Source organism: Phaseolus vulgaris, chromosome 2 (genome assembly GCF_000499845.2).
Source record: "Phaseolus vulgaris cultivar G19833 chromosome 2, P. vulgaris v2.0, whole genome shotgun sequence".
Taxonomy (NCBI): domain Eukaryota; kingdom Viridiplantae; phylum Streptophyta; class Magnoliopsida; order Fabales; family Fabaceae; genus Phaseolus; species Phaseolus vulgaris.
In genome coordinates this window covers 35,873,338-35,897,615 of record NC_023758.2, presented here as the reverse complement: position 1 = coordinate 35,897,615, position 24,278 = coordinate 35,873,338, and the positions used below count along the sequence as shown (strand labels likewise).

Genomic DNA, 24,278 nt, shown 5'->3' with positions numbered 1-24,278 from the left:
AATATAAAAGTGAGATTGTCACGAGAGTTATCTACCTTGCATTTAGGTGTCTGAAGAAAGAAGACAAAGTGATGTCTGCATCTTTTGGTTTGAAAAAAAAATAGGCTGCCGATATTTTTACAACGTGCGCCACCATACAATTTTCTAAAAAAATACTAATATTTTAATAGTTTGTGGATTTACTGTTTTTGTTTGTGTAGTTTTCATTTTTGGGTTTTTTTAGCTTTTATTTGTATTTGAAAATTTTTGTGCATTCTAAGGTTTATTTTTATTATTATTATTAATAATATTATTATTTTTATTAATATTATTACTAAAATTAATAATAATAACAATAAATATTAATAATAATAATACTATATTAATAATAATTACAATAATAGTATTAATAATAATAATTACAATAATATTAGTAGTAATTACAATAATAACAATAATATTAATAAATTAATAGTAATTATAGTAATATTTTTTCAACTTAGTATTATCTATTTATCTTCATATTCTTACAATTTCAATTTAGTCTAGTCAAATATATTTTTGAATAAATTAATATTTATCGTAAGCATATTTTTGAATTGGACTTTATTGACATCATTTTTATAATTTTATTCAAAATTATTTTTTGTATGCTTAAATGCATTGTGATTAAATTTAGTATGAAAGATTTTGTTTATTGAAGTACTGGACAATTGGACTCGAGTATGGTTGAGGTTAATATATTGGTCATTTTTCTATGGTTTAGGAAGTGGTGACCTGGTCTAAGTTTTTGCACAGTGGTCATGGAGGATGATGAATAAGGTGAAATGAGTTTGTTTATCACACGTGAAATTTATTTATCACATGAAAAATGAAATTGATTACTTTAAACATTTTGAACAATGTAACATTGGTAACATAGACCCACTAACTAATAAAATTGTTCAACCTAAATCATAAATTATAAATATTGTACACAACTACAAGTTCGGCTAGCCCACTATGATAATTGTACACTGATAATAGTGACATTAGAGAAATTCACCTTGGTGTCCTCCACTAGGGTTACTTCACACATACATCATGCACCACCACACCAAACAACAACAGTAAGCTCCAAATGTCAAAAATTTGTTCAGTGTGCAGAAAGTTGATAGCAGGTCACCACTTATTCCTACACAAGTCACCACTTACTGTGACTAACTACATTGATACTGAGATTAGAGATTTTTTCCTCAATGTCCTCCACTGAGGTCACTTTACAAACACCTCATGCACCACCCTATCCAAGAACAACACAAAGCTTTAAATTTCTAAAATTACTTCATTATGCAAAAACTTGGTACTAGCTCACCATTGAACTTGGCCTTGGTGTACTTCACTGAGGTTACTTTACACACACTTCATGCATCACCTCACCCAAGAACATCAGTAACCTCATATTTTCAAAAGTTTGATTAGTGTGCAGAAACTCGGTAACAGGTCACTACTTACTGGGACTAACTACATTCACATTGATATTAAAGAATTTGATCTTGGTGTCCTCCATTGAGGTCACTTTACACACATCTCATGCATCACCCCACCCAAAAACAAAACAAAGCTCAAAATTACATCACTATGCACAAAAATGATAACAGGTCACCATTTATTCCTACACAGATCACCACTTATTGTGACTAACTACATTGACGTTAAGATTAAAGAACTTGGCATTGTCCTCACTAAAGTCACTTTACACACACGTCATGCACTGTCCAAGAACAAAACAAAGTTTAAAATTTCTAAAATTATTTTACTATATAAGAACTTTGTAATAGGTCAACACTACACAGGTCACCATTTAATGTAGCTATGACTAACTACATGAACAGTGTCATTAAAGGACTTACCATCGTGTTCTCCACTAGAGTGACTTTACACACATCTCTTGCACTGTACCGCCCCACCCAAGAATAATACAAAGTTCAAAATTTATAAAATTACTTCTTTGTGCAGAAAGTTGGTAGCCGATCACCACTTATTCGTACATAGGTCACCACTTACTTTGACTAATTAACACTGAGATTAGATAATTGTACCTTGATGTCTTACATTGAGATCACTTTATACATATCTCATGCACCACCTCACACAAGAATAACACAAACCTTAAAATTTATAATTAAAATTACTTAACTGACAAAAACTTAGTAATAAATCACTACTTATTCCTACATAACTCTCATGTTTACGTAAGTGGTATCCCTTCTATAGGATTTTACCTTCCTAGTGAGACTATTGAAACAAGGAACACACTACTTGGAGTAGAATTGACTATATAATAGACTTGGATTTCTTAATCTTGTTTTCAGGATTTCGGTCTCGAAAAGAAAATACCTGCAAAAACATTTCAAATTCAAGTTAGTGTATGTGGATATTTTGTTAATACAGTTCTAAAGTGACGCATAATAGACTTAAAGATGAATAAAAGTTAAGGTTAAGTGGGTATTAAATAAAAACCACAGTGTGTCTCAGTTTCTACAGTGAAATCCTAGTCATTTGCATATCAATCCTTATCACATCGATCTCTTCTGTACAGAAGAGGAACACTGAACGTATTTTTTGAAACCTCAATTGAACTTGATCAATTAGTTTTAGAATCCTTCAAACACAATTTAAGTAGAGTAAAAGAAGCAAGTGAAGTAATAAAAGGGAAGAATTAGAAAACATTGCTCTGGTCTTAACTCTTGCCATAAATGAAGTAAATTAACGAAATATTGGTGGAGAGAAAGGTACCGCACATCCCGTGAGCAAGTTTCGCAGGTAATTTAAAAAGGTGAAACCGGCAACGTCTTGAAACCTGTTCGAAATAGATTTGTGATGACAGTGAATTTTCAAGTCCTTAAAATCTTGGAAGCCTGATCCAGTGTTGACGAAGGAAGTTGCAATTCTTGGACTCCTAATCATGGCGTTGCTGAAATCCTGTGATCCGTCATGGAGGTTATTGAAGGACTCTTCTGTTGCAAATTTCTGACGGCGGTGGTCTTTCTTTGCCATGCCGGCGAACCAAAGCTTTGGAAATAGCTACCGGAAAGAGATGAAAAAGTAGTAAGCTCGATTTTACCAAATCAGCTATTTTGAGAGAAGGATTTGAAGCGGTAGATCTGCGGAAGATTCGTCGGTAAATTTGTCTGTTGGTAAGAAAATCGATAATTAGGAATAAGACTCACTCAGTAACAGGTACCTCTCTCTCTCGGCAAAGTATGTAATAAAAAGAATAATAATAATATCTTTTTATAGTGTTATCAAATCCAAATATTTCAGTAATAAACGAGAGTCTATTCACCAACTAAATATATTCTTTTTCATTTATATTTTTAAGATAATATTCATTTAATTTTTATTATTCTTGTAATATTATTATTATTATTATTATTGTTTTTAACTCTTATTTACTTAATAGTTAGAAAATTGTCTACGTGAAACTCTAGTTAGTAATTGCAAGTAAGGTTTATTTTGTGGAATATTTGTTTAGAAATACTAAATTACTTTATAGAGGGAAGTTTTAATGTTAATAAATATGAATAAATAATTTAATTATTTTTTGTATTTTGTTTATAAACCTTTTAACATGTGTTTTGTTTAGTACAAGTATAATTATATGCATAAAAAAATTTAAGTGTTTTTGTCTTTTACTATTTAGATGTTAAACGTTCACTAGTATAGTCCAAGTCATAACAAATTTGTAGGGATGGTAAAGCGGGGCAGGCTGTGCAGGTCGGTCCGCGGCCCGCTGCTAAAAAACGCGGGGTGGACTGACCTTTTCAACCCGCTAACCCGCATTAGCCCGCAATCCGCGCGGGCCAGTAGCGGGGCGGGGCGGGCTGGCCCGCTAACCCGCAAGAAAAAAAAATTGGCACTTAGCAGCAGCAAGGTAACGCAATTAGGTTTTCACAAAATTTAAAAGAAAGAAACACAACACAATCGCGTCAATAATGTTTATGTTTATGTTTAATGTTTTGGAATTAGGTATTTTGAATGTTTTGAAAGTGGAAGAATAATGATATTTGATATTTATCTTAATGTTTAATGTTTTGATGTTTGATTATGTTTGAAAAAAAAGAAAAATAATTTAGGTTTGATAGTAACAAATATATAGGTTTAATTTGACAAGTTTTTAAGAACAAAATGTAAAAAAAAAAAAATTTAATTAAAAAAAAAGAACACGGGCAGGCCCGCAAACCCGCGGACCAGCTCTTATGTGGGACGGATTGAGAATTCTAGCTCGTAATAACTTTGCGGGATGGGCCAACCCAACCCGCATTTTTACGGGCCAAGTGTGGGACGGGCTGGCCCGCTTTGCCACCTCTACAAATTTGATTTTATATTTAAAAATAACATTATTTGGTAAAATAGAAGTTGCTTATATTAAACTTAAGAGACAACTATTAATGTCTAATGAGAATATAATTTCAATAACATATGAAAAAGCTTTTTAAGTTTCATTTGATCTTGAAATCAATTTGACATGTGAAAAATATAAAATCATACATAATCAAAACTATTTTATGAAATTTATTTGCATTATTTTTATATTTACAACTTGAACTCAAAATAAGGAATATAATTTATATAGTGAGATCCTAATCAAATGAGCAACATATGTTATATGTATGCAAATATTATTTTGATTACATTATGCAGTACATAAAACTTTTACCTTTGAATATTCTACAATAAGGTAATCTCCTTAACAACCTACATGATTAATCAAGATAAATCTATAATGTTTATACTTCTTTTATCATAAGTCTTAAGTGTAATATATTTTTAGTGGAAGCGTGCTAAAATTATTTTATTCTTAATTAGGAAAATTTTATCCTCAAGTCCTTGATAGTAACATTTCTTCAACCTTCTTATTTTGGACAAAGATCTGAAAAGGATAATCAAAAGTGATTTGTGTACTCATTTGTAATTAATGTTTCTTTTTTATTAAAGGAACCTCTTAAAAGTGTGACTTAAAGGAGAAATGGATGTAATCCAAGTTTTTTTGGGTGATTAAGTACAAAAAAATGTTGTGTTGATATCCTTTTAAGCTTTTATATGTTAGATGGTCTAACAGTTTACAAGAAAATTCTTGTAGCTCTGTTCAACTTTCCCTCCCCTCTAGAGTCTACCTACTGCTTCAAATGGTCCCAAAGCTTACCTCTCAAGGTTAGTTCTTTGCAAAATGAGAGGGACAATCCTAAAACAAGACATATGGAGTTCAAAGGTCACACAATCAATTGCTTACCAATTTCAAAGGCGTAAAATATAACTAATAGAAGTAAAGAATGTTTGTTTTCTTCAAGTAATGTCATATAGACTAATTAGAAGTGTGGAGAATGACAATCACATCCCTTTTGGATGGGAACCACAATTTATTATCAAAGGACATGAAAAGTAAAAATATAGAATAAAACATATGAAAATCATTTTTTAAAGATCCAATAAATATATGTGTATATAAATATGTGTCATCAACCTATATAGTAAAGTGTGTTTTCATTGAATTTTTTGTATTTGTGTGAAGTTAGAATCCAAAAAAGAGCCTTGTATTTCATATCCACTCACTTGAGAGAAAAATCTTGTAAAAACAACTTTAATGTTATATAGCTTGAAAAGGGTTTGCACTTGTTGCTAATTAAACTTATAGGGAGTTTCGTGGATAATGTAAAGAATGTAAAGTACCAGACAATCTATCATCCAGTAGACTGAGATCCAAAGAGTTTTGATGATAACAAAACACTATAAGATGTGTTATATGTATAACCAAACTCACTCATGTACAACACAAATAAAAACAATAGATCACCCAATACATGAGAAATGCATTGTAGAAAATACAAAGAAACATACATGTGTTAGACGATACAATCTTACAAAACAAATGAAATTTGAAAAGAAAAAGATATTGTGAATGCTAGAGGATGAATCAAACACAAATAATATATCACATACAACATTATATGATGGTCTTATCATACAAGAGCCACACCAAAAGTCTCATTAAGATGGGAAATAACGTCTGAAATAAAATTCAATGGACCAAACATCATACTTTAGTGTTAAACGAAGACTAACGTATTAAACGAAACATAAACGTTACATAGATAATGATCAACTGAATGTGACATATATTAATCATGCGTTGGGCAAACAAATGTCAAGAAAGTTTCCAAACTTTATTCTTTCATTTTACATATATTTAAATGTTATCAATTATCATATGTGTTTTAACTTATTTTAATTAATCTTAATTATACAAATAATCTTTGCATCATAGTGTTTTAAATTAGTAATTTAAAAATAAGAAAATTTAACCATGTTAACACGGTCACAGACTTTAGAAATCTTTTCAATAATCACTTCATTCTTATAAATGATTTTGGAAACAATTAATTATTTGAGTACCAGGTTAGAAACTTTTTCTAAATAAACTATCATTACGCAAGTCTTTTAATTATTTGGATTTAAATAAGTCCTTGAATTTTCAAAGTTTTTATTTGAATTCCGAAAGTTTTAAATATTTTTTAATTGGTATTGAACACCTTTTTATTAGTCTTATTAAGCTAATTAAAGATTTTTAAATAATTTAGGAATCAGGTTATTAGTTTGATTATTCAGTACTTCTTTATATTATTTGAAAATAAGAGAACATATTCTTTTGATCGTAGAAAACATATAAAATTGTTACATTAGTCTTAAAAAGGTAGGTAAGATTAATAACAAGTCTTAGAAAGACAATCTATCAACAACTTTAGTAAAAAACAAAAAGAAAATAATATTATTTTTAAATTATAATATTAACAAATGTTAAAAATTAGAGTGATACCATATAGTTAGTGTATATAGTTTTTTGATATTTTAAAAAGCTTACTTTGAAATAGTATACTTTCAAAAATTAGTTATCGAGAAAAATATTGTCTTACCCTAAAATAATATTTAATTAGTTGTTAACGAAATCGTAACAAGAATGCAGTAAGACCTAATTAAAAATACTTTACAAGTTTAAGAATTTGATTGAATAAGTTTTTTGCGAATTTAATATAAGCTCAAAATCTAAAATTACAAATAATTAAATTAAGAGACTTAATTTATATAGAAAAAAGGAACAAAAATTAGAGATTTTATAAAATATAAATACCAAAATTTGCATTAAACCTTTATTTATTTATTTATCTAATAAAAGGTATTTATAAATGTAAATTTACTTCTCCAATTTGGGTGAAATTGCAGGACCCTGAGTAGGCTGCAAACAAGCATGGTGAAAAAGGCAAAAGGGTCTCACTCTACTTCTTCGGCCTCTGCCTCTGCCGCTTCTGGGTAACCATTTTTCCTTTCTCTTTCTCAATCTCCTTTCCTTCCTCTTTTCTTCTCACTGTTTTACAGTTCCGTTCACTTTTTTTGCGGTCCCAATGTAACCCAGAAGAAGGAACAGTCAAATATCAGGATAAAGTTTTTACTTTTGTATTTTATTTTAAGAAAATTCCATCTACATGTGGTTTCTCTCATTTGGGTCAATGTGTTTGTCATATCATATAACTTTAGTCACTCGAATTTTTCTGATACTATACTTTGAATGATTTTTTTTCCCTTGGCTATTCAACATGAAGTTGTTGAGGGGGAATTTTCTGTCAAGGAAGCGACCATAAATTATAAATATTGGGTGGGATTCTGTCGTCATTTTTTCCTGTGTTGCATTTTGCAAGTGTTTGAATTGTTGCAAATGCTGGAAAACTGAAGGTGGTTGTTTGATAATGCTCTTTTATTTCTTTGGATAGGGTTTTTCATCCCTTTTAAGACTGTAATTCAGCATTTAATTGTTGAGGAAAGAAAGGGTATATAGATAATAAAAGTTGGGTGTGGTTCTGTTGTTGATTTTTATGTGATGTCTTCAGACTTTAAACCAGAATCTGAATACATTGATGCGGTTGTGAAGTTGTAATGGCCCTATAAGTTACTCCTCTGGCTTCAGTTGTTGGTTTGTGGGAAATGGGAGGTTGATAATTATGTTAGTCGGAAAGTTCCATAATTTATGTCACAATGTATGGGATTATGCTGCTGCTTTTTATGTAATGGCTTCAGACTTTGAACCAGAAACGTAATGCAGTGATGGCTTTTGTTGTTGTTTATTGTGAAGGGGGATTGATAATTGCAGATAAATATGTTATTCTGAAGTAGTTCCATAGCTAAATGTTATGTTACAATGGATTTTTCAGTAAACTAGTTTTGAGGATTAAATCAAATGAGGGAATCAAGAGATCGGTGCGGCAGACCAATTCAAGAAAGAAACCCAAAGCAAAACTAAAGAAGAACAAGCAGAAGTTTGATGCTATGAAACCGAAGAAACCTCCTACAGCTTTCTTCTACTTCTTGTACAGTTACTTTTGTTAGCTATTCTTTGTATTTCTTATGTGTTATAATTGTTTGTGGAAAACGTTAATCTTATCAAAACTTGGCTAGTTTCTTGTATATATTTTCTAGATATCAGGCATTTTCATAGTTTCTGTATGTATGATTGATGTTATATGCTTACCTTCTTTTGCTACTGTGATCCTTGTAATTACCTTTATGTCATCTCTAAAGTAGATGAGGCATTTTCATAGTTTCTGTATGTATGATTGATGTTATATGCTTACCTTCTTTTGCTACTGTGATCCTTGTAATTACCTTTATGTCATCTCTAAAGTAGATGAGATTCATTCTATTTCAAGCATCTTAATGTTTTAATGTATGCAGGATTTGCAAGTAGGATATATTTAGCTTTAGAGGAAAATTTTTGAGGAGGGTCATTGTTTGATGTTAGCATATATGTAAGTCAATTTTGAATGCATCACCACTTCATGTTCAAGAGTAAAACAGACCATTCATCTTTAAACATGATGTTTGTGACATTTAAATATGGTTTTCTTGTGATACTTTAACTTACTCCTAGTTTATTTTATTATTCTGTGTTCAACTTCAGTATACTACTATTTGCTTTATATGTAGCACTGAACCTTGCACAGTGGCCATATTTAACAACCAACTGCTTCTTTCTTATATGGAAAGTCCTATCTTCAACGCTATTATGTTTATTGGAAGTTCTGTTTCTTAAGGGAGGATTTCCGTAAAGAATTTCAAGAGAAGAATCCAGATGTAAAGTCAATGCGTGATGTATGTGTACAATCCATTCTTTTAGTATTTCTTCTTTCTTCTCATTTAGTTTATATTTTTAATTTCTACACAAGGAAGATTGTTGCACAATTGATCATTTACAATTTTTCAATTTCTTTAAGGCCAATGCAATATAAAATTTAAGCATCACTTTTTAGAAATTTCCTGTTTTGAGCGTTAGTGAGAAGTTTTTATACTTTTCTTAGTGGCTCTATTATTATCTTTTGCAAATTAATATATATTTTTTTATTCCATCCTGTGTTCATTCAGATTGGCAAGGCATGTGGAGAGAAGTGGAAAACAATGACTTATGAGGTTAGTTTTCTTTTGTAGCCACTCCTCTTCCTATTGACTTGAATTGCATTATTATGATTGTGATGTCGGATGGATGAAAACTGAGTAAACTAAGCATGTAAGGAAGGACAGCATTTTTGTTAAAATTTGAAATTAATTGTAACTACATTTGCATATTTGGGCTGATATACTAGTAACAGGACTGATATATTTGCTGACAAAAACAGGGTCTAGTTCGTAGTTGAAAGTCAAGGATAATATAAGTGAAAGCTTGAGTGTGTATATTCACTCAGCTGGCAATGATTTGTGTGTGTGTATGTATAAATGATGTTACATAGGAAAGAGAAAAAAGAAGTTACAGTGAGTACACCTACTGCCTAGAAGTACGAGGTACATAGCTTCTAGAAGCTAGACAGCAGATAACATTTTATATTTTAACTCTCCATCTCAAGCTAGAGCAAACAAATTATAAGTACCAAGCATGGAACACAAAAATTGAATTTGGGATCCTCTCAAACACTTGGGTACCTCCCTTATCTTTGTACAGCAAGCCTTGTTTAGGTGCCTTTTTTGTGTATCCAAGAAGGCCTATCACAACATTCCAATGATCAATGCGAGTGACCTGCTTGAATTGACTAACAACTCCAATTGCAAAAGAGAGGTCAAGTCTAAGTTTCCCAGCGAGTCTTCTATATCTTTCTGGATCTGAGAAAGGGTAACCTTGCCCTGCGTTAATTTTTTATTTGGATTCAAAGGGCTGTCAACATTTAGACATGCCTGTTTCTTCCAAAATATTTGAGGCATATTTCCTCTTTGAGATAACAATGTCTTCCTTTGATTGAGTTACCTCAATATCAAGGAAGTACTTTAAGTTGCCAATAAGTCCTTTTTGTTTGATAGTGATTGAACAAGTGTCCCTTTAGCTAGGAAATTTTAGCACCATCATTTCAGTAATAAATATGTCGTCTGCATATACAAATTAGGTAAACACACTTCCCAAGAGAAGTGACAATAGATAACCAAATGATTGGCTTTACTATGTTTTAACCCAAACACTTATTTTATAATGTGATTGAATTTCCCAAACCAAGCTCTTGGAGATTGTTTTAGCTCATATAGAGATCAACACAATTTACATACTTAGCCACACTTCTAAGCAACTAACCCAGGAGGTTGTTCCATGTAATCGCCTCCTTAGTTCTCCATGAAGAAAACATTTTTAATATCTAACTAATAGAGAGGTTAGTGGCAAAAAGCAACCCTAACAAGGAAGAGATGATCAATTGTGACTTTTGCAATAGGAGAAAAGATATCAAATAATCTAAACTGTATATTTTAGTGTAGCCTTACTAATCTAGCTTTATGGAGATCAATTTCACCATTAGGCCCAACTTTAATGGTGTACACTCATTGACATCCAATTGTCGTTATCTTGCGAGGGAGAGAAAACAACTCTCATGCTCCACTCTTTTCAAAAGTCTACATCTCAACTATCATGACTAGTCTCCATCTGGGATGAGTAAGTACTTGTGTGACATTTCTAGGAATAGTGAAAGAATATAATGAGGAAGCAAATGAGAAATATGAAGCAGACAATTGATGATAACTTTGAATTATAAATAGGGTGAGGACTATGGGTTGAATGAATACCTTTCCTTAGTGCAATTGGCCAACCAAAATCATCATCATTAGGAAACATGCAGTCAATGGTGAAAGACAAGAATCAAGTGACTCTCCTTGCAATATTGGACTAGTTTTTGGTGTCCTACCCTTGTATGTAAGGAGAGGTGGTGTAGAGGACTCAAATGGACGGTTGGGTGGAGAGACTTTCTTCTTAAGTGGAATCCATAGCTGTAGGAGGGGCAATGACAAATAAAGGAGTGGAACAGGTAAAGCCCGTTGAATGGAATCAAAAACTTGCATGGAAGAAGAAAGGACTCTCTTCAAAACAAGCAACATCTTTAGGCATGTAGTATCATTTAGTTATTGAAAAATAGTCTTGATACCTTTTTAGAAGACGAGAATATCCAAGAAAAACACATTTAATAGTTCTCCTAGAGAATCAAATGTTATAGAAAAATTTAAAGACTTGATTAATTGACTTAGAGAAATGAGGTTAAAAGGGAAATCGGGAACAAAGAGGACAAAATCCATGTTTAAAGAAGAAAGTGTAATTTAGCCAACTCCCTTGGAGGCAACTTTGCAATAATTTGCTAGAGTAATTAAATGAGGAAGTTTTGGAGAGAACATTGATATGAATAGAGAAGTGTTACTAGAAATGTGATGAGAAGTACCTAAATCATTTATGTATAGACCTTGGCTATCCAAGATTGATAAATGAAGTTGTTGAAACATTAGGCTTGTCGTTGTTTGATATACTTGTTACTAACTTAGAAAATTTATGCTCATATACCTTCTCAAGAAATGCAAGGAATAGCAAATCTCTTGAGCAAGGCAGTCAAAATTAAGATTATGCTTAGTATCGTAAAGGGCTCACAAAATCATAAATCGTGGGAATGTAACATAGATTGTAGATTTTATTTTCTACAAATACACACACACATACCTATGCAAATAACGTAAGTAATTAAAACAAAATTAATCACTTTATCAATACTTCATCAAACTTAAGTTCATGGTAAACCATAAGAAAAAAGGCATGTCAAAAGTCATAACTCACAAGCAACAAACACTTGTACCAAAGTCCAAGAGAAAGAGCAACTAGTTGGTTAAGGCCTAAACAATAAACATCTAATATAAATCTTTTAAATTAAAATGAAAACTCATGGGATCTTCATTAGGTCCATTTCATTCACGAAGCACATCAACAAGAACATCCTCCTCCTCTAGATGTGGGATGACAAGAATATCATCCTCTTCCCCACCACCTTGGGCTTGACCTTCAACCAAGTGTTCATCTCCATTTGAATTGGGAGCATCATTTAAACCTACATTTTCATTGTCTCCTTCAACATTTTCCATAATCCACTCATCATTGTTTTTAGGAAGATGGCCGCTCTTGGGCTTCACGCATGAGAATGGATACCGGCAAAGATTGGCACATAGTCATGTGATTTGTATGGTTGGGTTGCACAAACCGAGGCACACAAAACCTGATTCTGTCAATGATGCTTCCGGTGGCAGACATTGCCAGAGGTGACAGAGCAAGATTATACCCACCCCCTAATACCTAAGTTAAAACTCAAGGATAATTTAGGAGAAAGCTTGAGTGTGTATATTCACTCAGCTAGCAATGATGTGTGTGTTTGTGTGTATATGTGTTATGAGACGTTACAGAGGAAAAGATAAAAAGGAGTTACAATGAGTACACCTACTGCCTAGAAGTACGAACTAGATACACATACAGTCAGCTTGTAGAAGCTAGACAGCAGGTAGCATTTTATTTTCTAACAATCCTTGCAAAAATAGAAAATGTGGAGAATAAAAGATAAATCTAGAGTCACATATATAGAAGCATTTAACCTCTACCCCAAACCCATCTCCTTTTCCTCCCAATTATGCTCTCCCATCATTACCCATATTTCCCTTTATATTCTCATTTGTCCCAGACCTTTTCGTTCCTGATCAGTATGCAATACGTTTAACAGCATGAATATTTTCTGTTCTATAGTTCCCGCACAGATGTTCATCTTTCCTCTTTCTTCCTTTTAGCATATAGCTGTAATGCAAAAGTATAACTGTGTCCTCCATAGAATTCTGTGGTGAACTAAGATTTAAGGCTGTATTAACTTAAATTGTATTATTGGATACATGGTATTTAGCTCTCTGCTTCAGTTTTAGGAAAGTAATATACTCAGAATTGATCACAAAAGAAAAACTTGTGAAATTATCTTCACATTTTTGTTAAATAGCGGAGCCATTGCATCAGTTGAAGAATGGCATGTTGGATTTTTTTCCAGCCATCATGGGCAATTTATGAAGGGAGGCCCACTATGGGGGTGCCATAGGCCACAATGGCATGTTTACATGGTTGAAGTTTGGCCTTCTGCTGTCCACCTTTGTTAACACTAGTTAGGGTGTTTTATGTGCTGCCACCACACACTGGGGAGTCAGACTACTAAAGCGGCACTCAACTTTTTGTATTATGTTCCTTCTTTTATTCTTGATTGTGTTTTGGGCAGAAATTTAAATGGTATAGAAGGAGAGCTTGAACTTCGGAAACACGGCCTCTTATTTTCTTGATCATGTGATATTTTTTTTGAACATTATGTGTGGTCACTGCATTATTTTTCATGACTTGATCAAAATAGTCTGTGGTTCTGACGAGTATAACTTTTAAATGCAATATATTTGGTTTGGAATATGATTTTATGTTCAGAAGGTTGACCACATGTACAAAGGTGTATGAGAGTTACCGTGTAAAACATGCCATTGTTTCCCCTTTTCTTGCAAGAAAAAAAAGTACTTACACATCAATCCATTAGTAACTGTGTAGATGGCTATTAGGATTCTATTGCAAGCTGGTTTTAGTCCCATGTTGAAGGCCAAGGACATTGGAGGAATTAGTCGAAAGGGATCTCATGGTAAATAACATCGATAAGAAAAACTTTGGTCTTCAACCAAGATAAATGAAATTATTTTATCTATGCAGTTGACCCCACTAAGAGAAACAAAGCTTTGTGTTGCTGTTGGAAGGATGTGATAGTGGGGTTTATAAAGCCTTGGGTCTCCAACTACTACTATCTTTTTGTGGTTTCATTCTGCAAAGTTCTCATTAGCGTCCATGCTCATTTTTCTGGTGCCTATTCCAAATCAATATAGAACTTGTTGATTACTTGGCAAAATGGAGCATCAAGTTAACATATTCATTTCTGAGCTGATAGAAAAAATCATTTCAGTTGTACTCTATTAACAACACTTGTATCTGCAGGAGAAGGTTCAATACTACGATGTAGCTACAGAAAAGCGTGCAGAATTTGATAGAGCAACGGCAGAATATAACAAGAAAATAGTAAGCAATCTGTCATTTTCTTTGGTATGAGTTGACTCTTATTTGTCCAGTTATGAGTATGCAATTTATTTTCTACTACTTGGCAGGAAAGTGGAGAGTTTGACGAAACTGATGAGGAATCAGAGTTTGATGAGTAAAACAAACTCTCGTTTTCTTACTACGTAAGGTTGAATCTGTAGTTATTGAAACTATTTGGACTAACAGTTGTACATTCAGTTATTGTCAGCTATTGTCTGTCCTTGTTCATAATTATCATGTCTGTGTCAGATGTAAAAGTATATTAGTGGTATTTAGATGTTTAAAATGGCATTTGGGCCATATATATTGAGATATCAAATACTGAGTAAAAAGCTAATTAGGAAGAAAACAACTGGTGCACTTAACCCATTCATTTATATGTTAAAATATTTCCTTGTGTCAACCTAGTATTTAGAGATACCTTGAACATATTAGATTCTTGAATTTTATTATGTAATAGCTTTGTAGTGTTTACATGTTGGAGTGGGCTGCTTCACATGGCTGTGTTAAATTAATTTGACGTATATAAATTTAAATGTACAACGATATATTATAGCATTAGAGTATAATATATACACTCAATTAAGATATATTTTATAATATGTATTTTCAAAATAAACAATATTCAAAACATTACTCCTTAAGTTAATATTTTGTATGAATATACACTTGTTTAAAAAGATATATCTTAAAAAAACATTATGATATTGAATTGCATTAAAATGTCTCGGTAAACATCAAAATAATTTCTTAAACCCAAATCCGTAAATTGTGATGTCATTAACACTTCTAATGTATAAATTTTTTTATTGTAATAATTTTGTAATGCCCACAAAGTTTTATATATTGTATTGAAGTTTGTTATATAGAGAACAAAACCTAAGAGACATGAACATTATGTAAAAGGGGCAGTTTCTTCCTGCACCCCTACATTTTTCTTCCTGCACCTGCACAATTTTGTAAATTCCAAAACTGACCCTTACAATTTTGGGATCTCAGAGTGTGCTACGGATTCATCAATCCGAAAGTGAATCATGTTGCATTCCGGATGAGGGGGTGTTCCGGAAGCAAAGTTTGGATAAATATTGATTTTCGGATTGCTGAATCCGGAAGCCCAATTTCTATTACGGATTGGTGGATCCGGAATGATTTTTTTCAATTATGGATTTTTGAATCTAGAATGCATATTTTAAATTACTGAATGACGGATCTGGAATGGTTTTTTCAATTATGGATGTTTTGCATTTTTTTATTTGGATTAGTACTATTATTCATGTACTACCGGAAGCATCAATCCGGGAAATTACCGGATGCGCCAATCCGAAAATTTACCGGAAGCGCCATTTCGAAAATTTACCGGATTTCATAATCTGAAATAGAAAAAAATGTACAGTTTATATAGGGACAGTTTTGTCTTTGCACAATCTTATGGGCGTGCAGGAAGAAAAATGTAGGGGTGCAGAAAGAAACTACCTATAAAAGAAAGTATTTTTTTCAACTTGACACTTTCATTTGGCCCATATTTTTTAACCTTTTCTTTTCGCTCTTTTAACTGTCGACTATTTTTCTAAACCCTTTTACAAATATTAATTTTGATTACCTAATCTATGAAAACTCATTACCTAAAAATAAAATTAATTAGTTTTCAAAATTTATTCGAATAATACACCATAAAAACTAATTTCCGTCATATGTGTGAAAATAAAATAAAATAAATTATCAATAAAGGGTAGGACTGGGATGGCTTAGTGCAAAGGGGTGAAGGTGAGAAAGTTGACTTTTTTAAAAAAATTCAAAAAAGAATGTTTTGGAGTAAAAGCGTTGTAAATAGCAACTCGATAATTGCTTCCTATATTTGTGTATTTTCTTTCCAACCCTATATGCATTAATGTAATACGAAAATGACTTTTCTAAATTTTTATACTTTCTGGGAAATTGTTAAAAAATTATTTAAAATTTTTGAATTACACGTTTTTGTAAACATTACGAGAAAATATATTTAAGAATCTAAAATTTAATTCTCGTATGTTGGATTGATATTCCACAACATCTATTTTTCAATTACGGAATAATTTTTTAAAATATATTTTGATATATTAGTGCAAAATTTAAAACCTTCCAAAATACCTATCTAGAAAGTTTCTCAAAATCTTTAAAAAGCTTAAAAAGCCATTATGATAAACTAGTGGCTGGCTGTTTACCCCTTTTCCAGAAGAATCCTATGTCATCTGCAAAATCATGCATGTACTGGTGCATAGGTTCTGACATAATATATTTAATGATTTTTATACATTGCATTCTAGAATATTTTTGTTTTTAAAAACGTTTTACTACTAATGAAAACATTGATACGGATGTGTTGTCAGCAGTTCCAAGAGGACACAATGAGTAACAATGATTTGTTGGCACACCTTTTGATATGTCCTTCTTATTGGTGAGTCACATTGATCACCTTAATATTCTAGAAGGGTGAGGATCGAGGGAGGTTAAAGTTGGTCTCTCACAAACATAAGTTAAGTAAATTTGGGATCCTTCATTTTTAAATAGAGGACAATGAGTAACAATGATTTGTTGGCACACCTTTTGATATGTCCTTCTTATTGGTGAGTCACATTGATCACCTTAATATTCTAGAAGGGTGAGGATCGAGGGAGGTTAAAGTTGGTCTCTCACAAACATAAGTTAAGTAAATTTGGGATCCTTCATTTTTAAATAGAGGTTGCGGTGTTTATCACCAAGTTTTTGTCACTATGCAACAATAACTACAAGACTGTTGATAAGGGTCTCAGTCTTTGTAGAAAAGTGCCGTGACACTAACATTTTCCACCTCCCTGTTAGTGAGATGAACATCAAATGGATGATGTGTCTATATTGTTTCATCTCACTATAATGAGACAATTTTATTCACATGTGACACTGAATTTCAAAACATTGTTGGTTGACCTCCTTAGAATGGAGTTCGATGATGTCACAACAAAGTTGAGGCAATGTTGTGGTGCTCATGTCAGAATGAGTTGGCTACACGAGGTGTATGGGGAGTGCATCGTCCAACAAAAAGGAAAGTACGCATCTCAGGCTTATTTGTTTGGTGCACAATATTCCTGATAAAAATGTGACAGCTATTAACATGTCATATTTTGCTCTTTTCAATAATTTGAGGATGGATGGTGGGTACACATGGGGAGCTTCCGCACTCACTTACATGTATGACAACTAGAGATGTTTGCTTTGCCCAGACAAAGTAGTTGGGACATAGATTTATTTTCAATTGAATATCTGAATAATGTTTTGTTTATGACGGAACAAACATGAATATATGAGCACTTTCCAGGAATGGGAATGAGGGATATGAATCCCACATATTAAGAGGTTCTCTCTCGGGCATCATGTTATGTGACCATACACCATATATGCATAGTTGGCATTGTGCACATCCAAAAAGATGATATTACTCATGCTGGGATGATTTGGACTCCTTATCACAACAATTCCTAGTTGGTCATTTGAGGCAATATCCATGTTCTTGGCTCGTGACATGCTCACATCGCCATTTCCCAAAGCATGTAATGCAGTAATTTGGGTATGAGAAACAGTTCTTCGCCCTTCTCACCATTTGATGGAGGTATAGTAATTGTTATTGATGATCAATGATTGTACTTTGTCAACCATTTTGTTACCAATGTGACATTAGCAGGCAGAGTCAAATATATGCATTGATTTAGATCAATGTCACATGTACATACTTCTTGGGGAAATGAAGATCAACCATTTGTATTACTACGTAAAAAACGATGGTCATCACAACATGAATAGGCTTATTTGATGAGTAATTTATCTTGTTTTGATATTAATCATTAATATATGAAATATTATGATGATTTATGACAAACGTGTTATGTTTCGTGATTAATTTAAGTGAAAATGTTACTATTAAATAATAAATTTGTATTAAAACTAAATTTGTATCTATAATGTACAATCTAAAATACATTTTTTTGTATTTTAAATTGTACATTTTAAAGTATATAGAATGTAAATTTCAAAAAATTTATATAGGGGTGCAGTTTCAAATCAAGGTTATCTCATTCTTGGTTAGTTATAATCCCTTTTGGACCAGATGGAGCCAAGCCAAGCCAATTCCAGTTTGGTTTCTCATAACTACTTTCCGATAAAAATATTTAGGTTTCTGAAAGTATTATGAAAGATCTTAAATTTTAAGTTTTCAAAACGACCCCTTAAGAATATATTTTAAAAGTCTTAATTTGTAATTAAAGATTTCACTGTAAGATGTTCCAAAACATGGAGGATAAATTTGGAAGCTTTTTAATATATTTCAGATTACATTTTTCAGAATGTGTAAGGACTTTTAAGAGGTTATTTTTGTTATATATGTAGCATAAAGGTGCACCAAGAAAATAAAACAATTGAGTACTAACAAACCATTCTTGTAATGCAAGAACTACTGATAAGAACAGTTTTTAACCTGTTAAAATACGAACTCTTTCATAGCAAGCAAAACCTTCTAGCCACAGGAAAGAACAACGAAGAATACATAATTCCACTCAAATGACCAACAAGTTTTCATCAGAGAACAAGTCAGAAATGTAAAGGACAAAGAAAAATGGAACCTATAGGTTCTTATTATTAAGGAAGGATCCAAATTTTCTTTGCATGTTTTATTCACTACCTACACATCCTTCATTTGTTTCTTGCAAAACAAACTACTGTCTTTGAGTTTCCACTTCATGAATGGTGGATGTCTGAAATGATGTCTGCAATGAATTAGCAATGCTTCTGACCTCGGCAATCATAGCAACCACGTCATTAAGCCTATTGACTGCAGAGCCTACACCCTGTGATTAGGACACTACTCAATAACTTCCCTCCAAACAGGTAGAAACATTACAAAGGTATAGTGAGGTTTATCAGTTTATGATTGCTATAAAATGGGAAGAAATTTAATAAAAATCCATACCACACCAGCTGCACCAGCTGTTATAGCCATAGGTGCTGTGACAGCGCTTAGCCCTGATGAGCACATGACAGGGATCTTAACAGCTCGTGATATAGAATATGCTGCTGCTAAAGTTGGTGTTGCCTGCAATCACCAGTGATTAGAAATTTGATAATTTAAAGAAGGATTTGTCATAATCAACTATAGTTTACCAATGCAACAATCAGCATGAATGCAAGTAATAATCCTTTAACTTGTAATTGCTTTCTGGGTTGAAAATGTGGCTTCAGAATGGATTTAGGAGGAAGAAAGAACTAACGACCTATTGTGAATGCCAGAGGACTAAATAGACTTCTTTCATATACAAGAGCAAATGCAGCAGATTAGATACTTTTTCAGACTCTTAACATGTTGATTTATGTTGTGGAATGTGAATGAGGTGCTCAATCATCTAGCTAATGTCTTGTACAGTATTTAAGCCACTTTTTTATTGCCACTAACACTCTTCAACTGGGATTTTCATTCTCAAATCTCCAGCAATGAAGATGTATGCAATAGGGAAAAGACAAAAGTAAATAAAAAGTACTTTTCTGGTTACCTTCTCAATCAAACCCATAACACCAGACTGTGTAGGATTAGAACATTTTCCTCCTTCAGTTTGAATGATATCTACACCTTCTAGTTCCAGTGACTCTGCAAGCTTGACCTGTTAAGGATTTAGAGCTTTTATTATGCACAAGAAAGTACTGATATTATCAGCATGATTGTGCACTCTGATAGTCAGAATGCTGTTTGTAACCTGATCAGGGAGGCTTAGTGTGTGAGGAACAGTGACAGACAAGACTACGGATGGAAGTATCCTCCTTGTCTCCTTTGTCAGACCTAGAATCTGCAAAAGATAGATCATTAAAATAAAGAATTCAAGTGCAGGCTTCTACTTATATTTGAAATTAAAATTAGTAAAAAATGCTAACTAACTCTATTTAAGAGTAAGAGAAATTCAGATGGAACTATTTTTAACAGAGGGACAGAAGATTTTAAAAAGGCCAAACATTGCTGCTACACATACAAAAATTTGATTAACTTGCATAAGAAGAAAGAATGAGTTTCACATATACGATATAATATATATCTTTCTAAATGCCTTGTCACCTTTAGATACTACATTTCTATTCAGTAGAGATAAAACAATAAGGTTATATCTTATATAGATAACAAATCCTATTTAGAGTGCATTCTGCAATCATTTTAGCATCTGATCTGATCCTCACAACCTTTCGTTGCTTCTCTACACAAATTTGAGATTTAATAATGACAAACACTCTTTACCTTTTCTGGAGTGAAAATTATTCCCTTCTCATAGAATGAATCATAGTTTCCAATCTCAACCTGTCAACGCCATTTATCATGTTAAGTAAAAATCTCATAAGGACCATTTCAATACCAAATACGTCTATTCAAACTTTCATGATGTATGAGATGACTACAGTATCATCTTGGAACTAAGCAAGAAGGTCAAACCATTAGTGCTCCTGCTTCAACTGCAGCTGGAAATGTTGCAGGATCTACAGAAGAAACACAAACCTGCAAGAAAGATCAATCACAAAATGGTTGAAGGAGGAAAGAATCAGAACATCAAAATAATCTCCTTGTTACTCTTGCATAATCCGGAAGGGGTTAAAAATGCTTAGTTCCGTTTTTAAGCTAATAATCTTCAGTTCCTATTTAATTTATCTCCTCATTGGGGGCTAAAATGCTAATATACATGTCTATTAACTCAGAAGTGCCTTGGAGAATATTGGGATTTTCTCTACTAGAAGACAATAGACATGCATATTGCACAAGATGACTTGCTGAATAGGGTGTGATTTCACTTTGGATTTTATTTGTTAAGAATTGTTTTGTTAAAGTCTCATGCAAATGCAAATTTAACTGTTGGGTATTTATTGCTTGCTTCAATTGTTTTGATAAATGTCAGACGCTAAAACAAAGAGACCTGCAATCTAGTAGGGATTTCCAAAATAATTAAGGGAAAATTTATGGTCATAAATTTCTAACTAGTTTGGAATTGATTCTTTAACAAGTAAATATACATGCAAAGTATAACTGATATACATCTGCAAAATAAACTTTTTTTAATGATTATGATACTCCATGATTGTAATAAATTTAATGCTAAGTTAATTCCCAAATACCCTGTATCCTTGTCCACATGCAAACCATAAAACCATAGTGGCCAAGACATCTATAAGAAAAGTGAGAATATACCGGACAAGAAGTTAAGCCGATGGCTAGCTTGACCAACTCAGGGTCACATGCTATGTCCACATGAGTTGCTCCACCCTATAAGCACAGGAGATTACAATTCATACACATTAAAATTAGTATGTTAGTTTGTCTTTCAATATGTATGTCACAGGGGAAAGCATGACAAGTTATCATCTACACAATTCTATTGGGGTAATTATCCATATATAAGCTTCATAAACAAAACCAATGCAAGGATTATTGATCTTATTTTTTCATGGATGAATATTGCATAACTTACAAAGCTAAACAGAACATAACAAGAGAGAAGTAAAAAAAAACCTTATCAGCAGCAGTGACCACCGATGCAACATTGTCTTTATTGAAATTCTGCAAGCCTGTGATAATCTTCGAAAGAAGCCAAATGTTTGTTAACATGCATGAAACAAATACACCAAAATATATCATAAAAAATATTTTAGTGAACGAAGCAATATAGGCTAGGACAGCTGTTATTGTAGTCATCTCTTTAAACCCTCATCAAAACCACCAAACTCCCTTTTTGCCCCCCATTATTTTAGAACATTAAAGAAGAATATCACATTTTTATTTCAAAATTCTAAAAAGTTGATCCATGAAAACTTTATTATCACCATACATGCATGTTGAACACAAAGATTAGCCTTAATGAACATCAAACAAAAAAAAAACAGCATTTGGGTGAAGAAAAGTAACAAAATGAGAAGGTGGAAGAGAAAGCAGGAAATGGGTGGATCTTGCTTTAATTTCTCACCTTGAGAGCTCTGCGTTCGTTGAAGTGCTTCAAGACATCTTCTCTGGTGGAAGAGAGTACGGCTCTGGTAGTAAAGCAGGTTCTTCTTTTGAAGGGTAGAGAATGAGAAAATGGCCTTGAAGTTGCATCAGCACCAAGAAGAGGGTTTAGAGTGGTGTGATGAGAAGAAAGTGGTGTGCATGTTAAGGAATGCATGCTTGGGTATTGTGTGATGCCGAAGATGTTATCAGAGGGAAGCAGGGTTGGAGTGAAGAGCAGAACACAACAGATAAGATTGGTGGTGTTGTTGCATAGATTAAACTGTCATGTTCGTCAGATATTTTGTCTCCAACACTTTACAATGCAATCTCTCACGCAATAAAATATAATTCAAAAGAAAAATAAATTCATGAAAGGAAGTTATTAATTACCATCTAAACAGGTGGATTTTTTTTTTCAAAATTTTATCAAAATGGATAAATGATGAATTTTAAAAAGATTACTCAAATATTTAAGTTAGACATATGTAAGTTTGACATGAAAACATAGTAGAAAAAGATAGTTTGAAGATAATACTATATTAAACAACTATTTGATTTCAAGTAAAATATTATATTTATATAATAATAACAAATATAAATAAAAGTTTGAAATAAAATACTAAAGAGTCAATATATTATAACTTAAGCATAATTTTAAATTAAGAAATTCATATTTCAATGTACAACTTTGATTTTCATTAACTTTTTTAATAGTAAAATAAAAAGTAGTAAATCAAAGTTCATTTACAATTATTTCATTTATAAGTGGTTATATTTAGTTGCATAACTTTTTTTTCAATCTTTCAAAACAAACCAATAAAGGAAAATATATTAGCTTTCTTGGAACAAAATATATAGATTTAAGGATTCCCTCTTTAAAGAATCTCCGAGACCATAACTAGTATACCACTACAAATCCCAAAATGAAAACCACATCTGCCAAAATTTTACAAAGTTTTCGAAAAGAATTCAGCAATTGTTTTAACTCATGTGGGGCCCTAAATGATTAAAATAATAATATTTTTGAAAGTATTAAATATGTGAGATTCTCAATATAATTCTATTAAAAAATACAATAACATATTTTTTTTTATGATTGTCCTATTTTTCAATAAAAAAAAAGTTAAGGATTTTTTTTCTCAATTAAAATAAATACAAAATACTATTCAATACACATAATCAAGATGCGGAATATATATATGAGAGTTTATGTCACAAATTAGTCTTCTATTTGTCATTTAAGTCTTCATTTTAGTTCTATGATATGTTGGTCCAAAACATATGAGACCATACATTGGTATTTGAACTTCTTTTTGTATACTATGAAAATTTACATCATTGTCTTTGTCTGTATCATCTTCACTTGCATCATCAAATTTTGTGTGAAGGTAATACGATCAGGATCAATAACAATGTGTGGATGGTATTAGATTATATGTTGATGGTAGTATCATTGTTGAAGTGAAAAATATATTTGATTAGATTGAAAAAAGATTTGAATGTGATGAAAAAATATTACATGTGTGAGGAACTTGTTGAAATGGGAATTAGGAGGTTGTTATGACAATGATCTATAGATATGAACATGGGAGATGGTTAAAAATAAACTAACCAACATATTATTGTCAATGTTGATGTATATTTGAAGAAAATTCAACATTTTAATGAACAATTTCTGATGTGGGTTGTTGTTTCTATGATGTGCCATAATGTTAAAAAGATGAATGTTAATTGAGTACAAATAAAAACATTATCAAATGTATAAGATCTTGTACCCACGTCATTGTTTATTATTGATGGTTGTTGAAGTGATATGTTGGG

The 24,278-nt window shown here is 32.1% G+C and overlaps 2 protein-coding genes and 1 long non-coding RNA gene across 3 annotated transcripts; 1 reads left to right on the top strand and 2 right to left on the bottom strand.

Annotated features, from left to right (window-relative positions):
- Positions 1-1,935: 1,935 nt before the first annotated feature.
- On the bottom strand, positions 1,936-3,286 carry LOC137811733 (uncharacterized). Its single transcript, XR_011081131.1, has 2 exons — positions 2,758-3,286; positions 1,936-2,358 (listed from the first exon to the last, which is right to left on the bottom strand). It is a non-coding gene; the product is annotated as an uncharacterized lncRNA (long non-coding RNA).
- A 3,911-nt stretch (positions 3,287-7,197) lies between these two features.
- Positions 7,198-14,846, top strand: LOC137811732 (high mobility group B protein 14). Its single transcript, XM_068613572.1, has 6 exons — positions 7,198-7,326; positions 8,223-8,378; positions 9,102-9,159; positions 9,430-9,474; positions 14,345-14,425; positions 14,512-14,846. The coding sequence occupies exons 1-6, from the start codon at positions 7,265-7,267 to the stop codon at positions 14,560-14,562; spliced, it is 453 nt and encodes a 150-aa protein (XP_068469673.1). The 5' UTR covers positions 7,198-7,264; the 3' UTR covers positions 14,563-14,846.
- A 4,072-nt stretch (positions 14,847-18,918) lies between these two features.
- Positions 18,919-22,940, bottom strand: LOC137811731 (uncharacterized protein ycf23-like). Its single transcript, XM_068613571.1, has 9 exons — positions 22,438-22,940; positions 21,987-22,052; positions 21,666-21,740; positions 20,919-20,981; positions 20,727-20,786; positions 20,197-20,286; positions 19,996-20,103; positions 19,419-19,541; positions 18,919-19,296 (listed from the first exon to the last, which is right to left on the bottom strand). The coding sequence occupies exons 1-9, from the start codon at positions 22,630-22,632 to the stop codon at positions 19,165-19,167; spliced, it is 912 nt and encodes a 303-aa protein (XP_068469672.1). The 5' UTR covers positions 22,633-22,940; the 3' UTR covers positions 18,919-19,164.
- Between the last annotated feature and the right edge of the window lie 1,338 nt (positions 22,941-24,278).

What these genes read in the sequence shown, in the direction of transcription:
- LOC137811732 (XM_068613572.1), top strand. Translation starts at nt 7,265, where the DNA reads ATGGTGAAAAAGGCAAAAGGGTCTCACTCTACTTCTTCGGCCTCTGCC. An exon ending in TCTGCCTCTGCCGCTTCTGG is followed by an intron (nt 7,327 to 8,222) that starts GTAACCATTTTT and finishes TGGATTTTTCAG; the next exon opens with TAAACTAGTTTTGAGGATTA. An exon ending in CAGAATATAACAAGAAAATA is followed by an intron (nt 14,426 to 14,511) that starts GTAAGCAATCTG and finishes ACTACTTGGCAG; the next exon opens with GAAAGTGGAGAGTTTGACGA.
- LOC137811731 (XM_068613571.1), bottom strand. Translation starts at nt 22,632, where the DNA reads ATGCATTCCTTAACATGCACACCACTTTCTTCTCATCACACCACTCTA. An exon ending in TTGAAGCAGGAGCACTAATG is followed by an intron (nt 20,787 to 20,918) that starts GTTTGACCTTCT and finishes TGGCGTTGACAG; the next exon opens with GTTGAGATTGGAAACTATGA. An exon ending in CACTAAGCCTCCCTGATCAG is followed by an intron (nt 20,104 to 20,196) that starts GTTACAAACAGC and finishes AATCCTTAACAG; the next exon opens with GTCAAGCTTGCAGAGTCACT.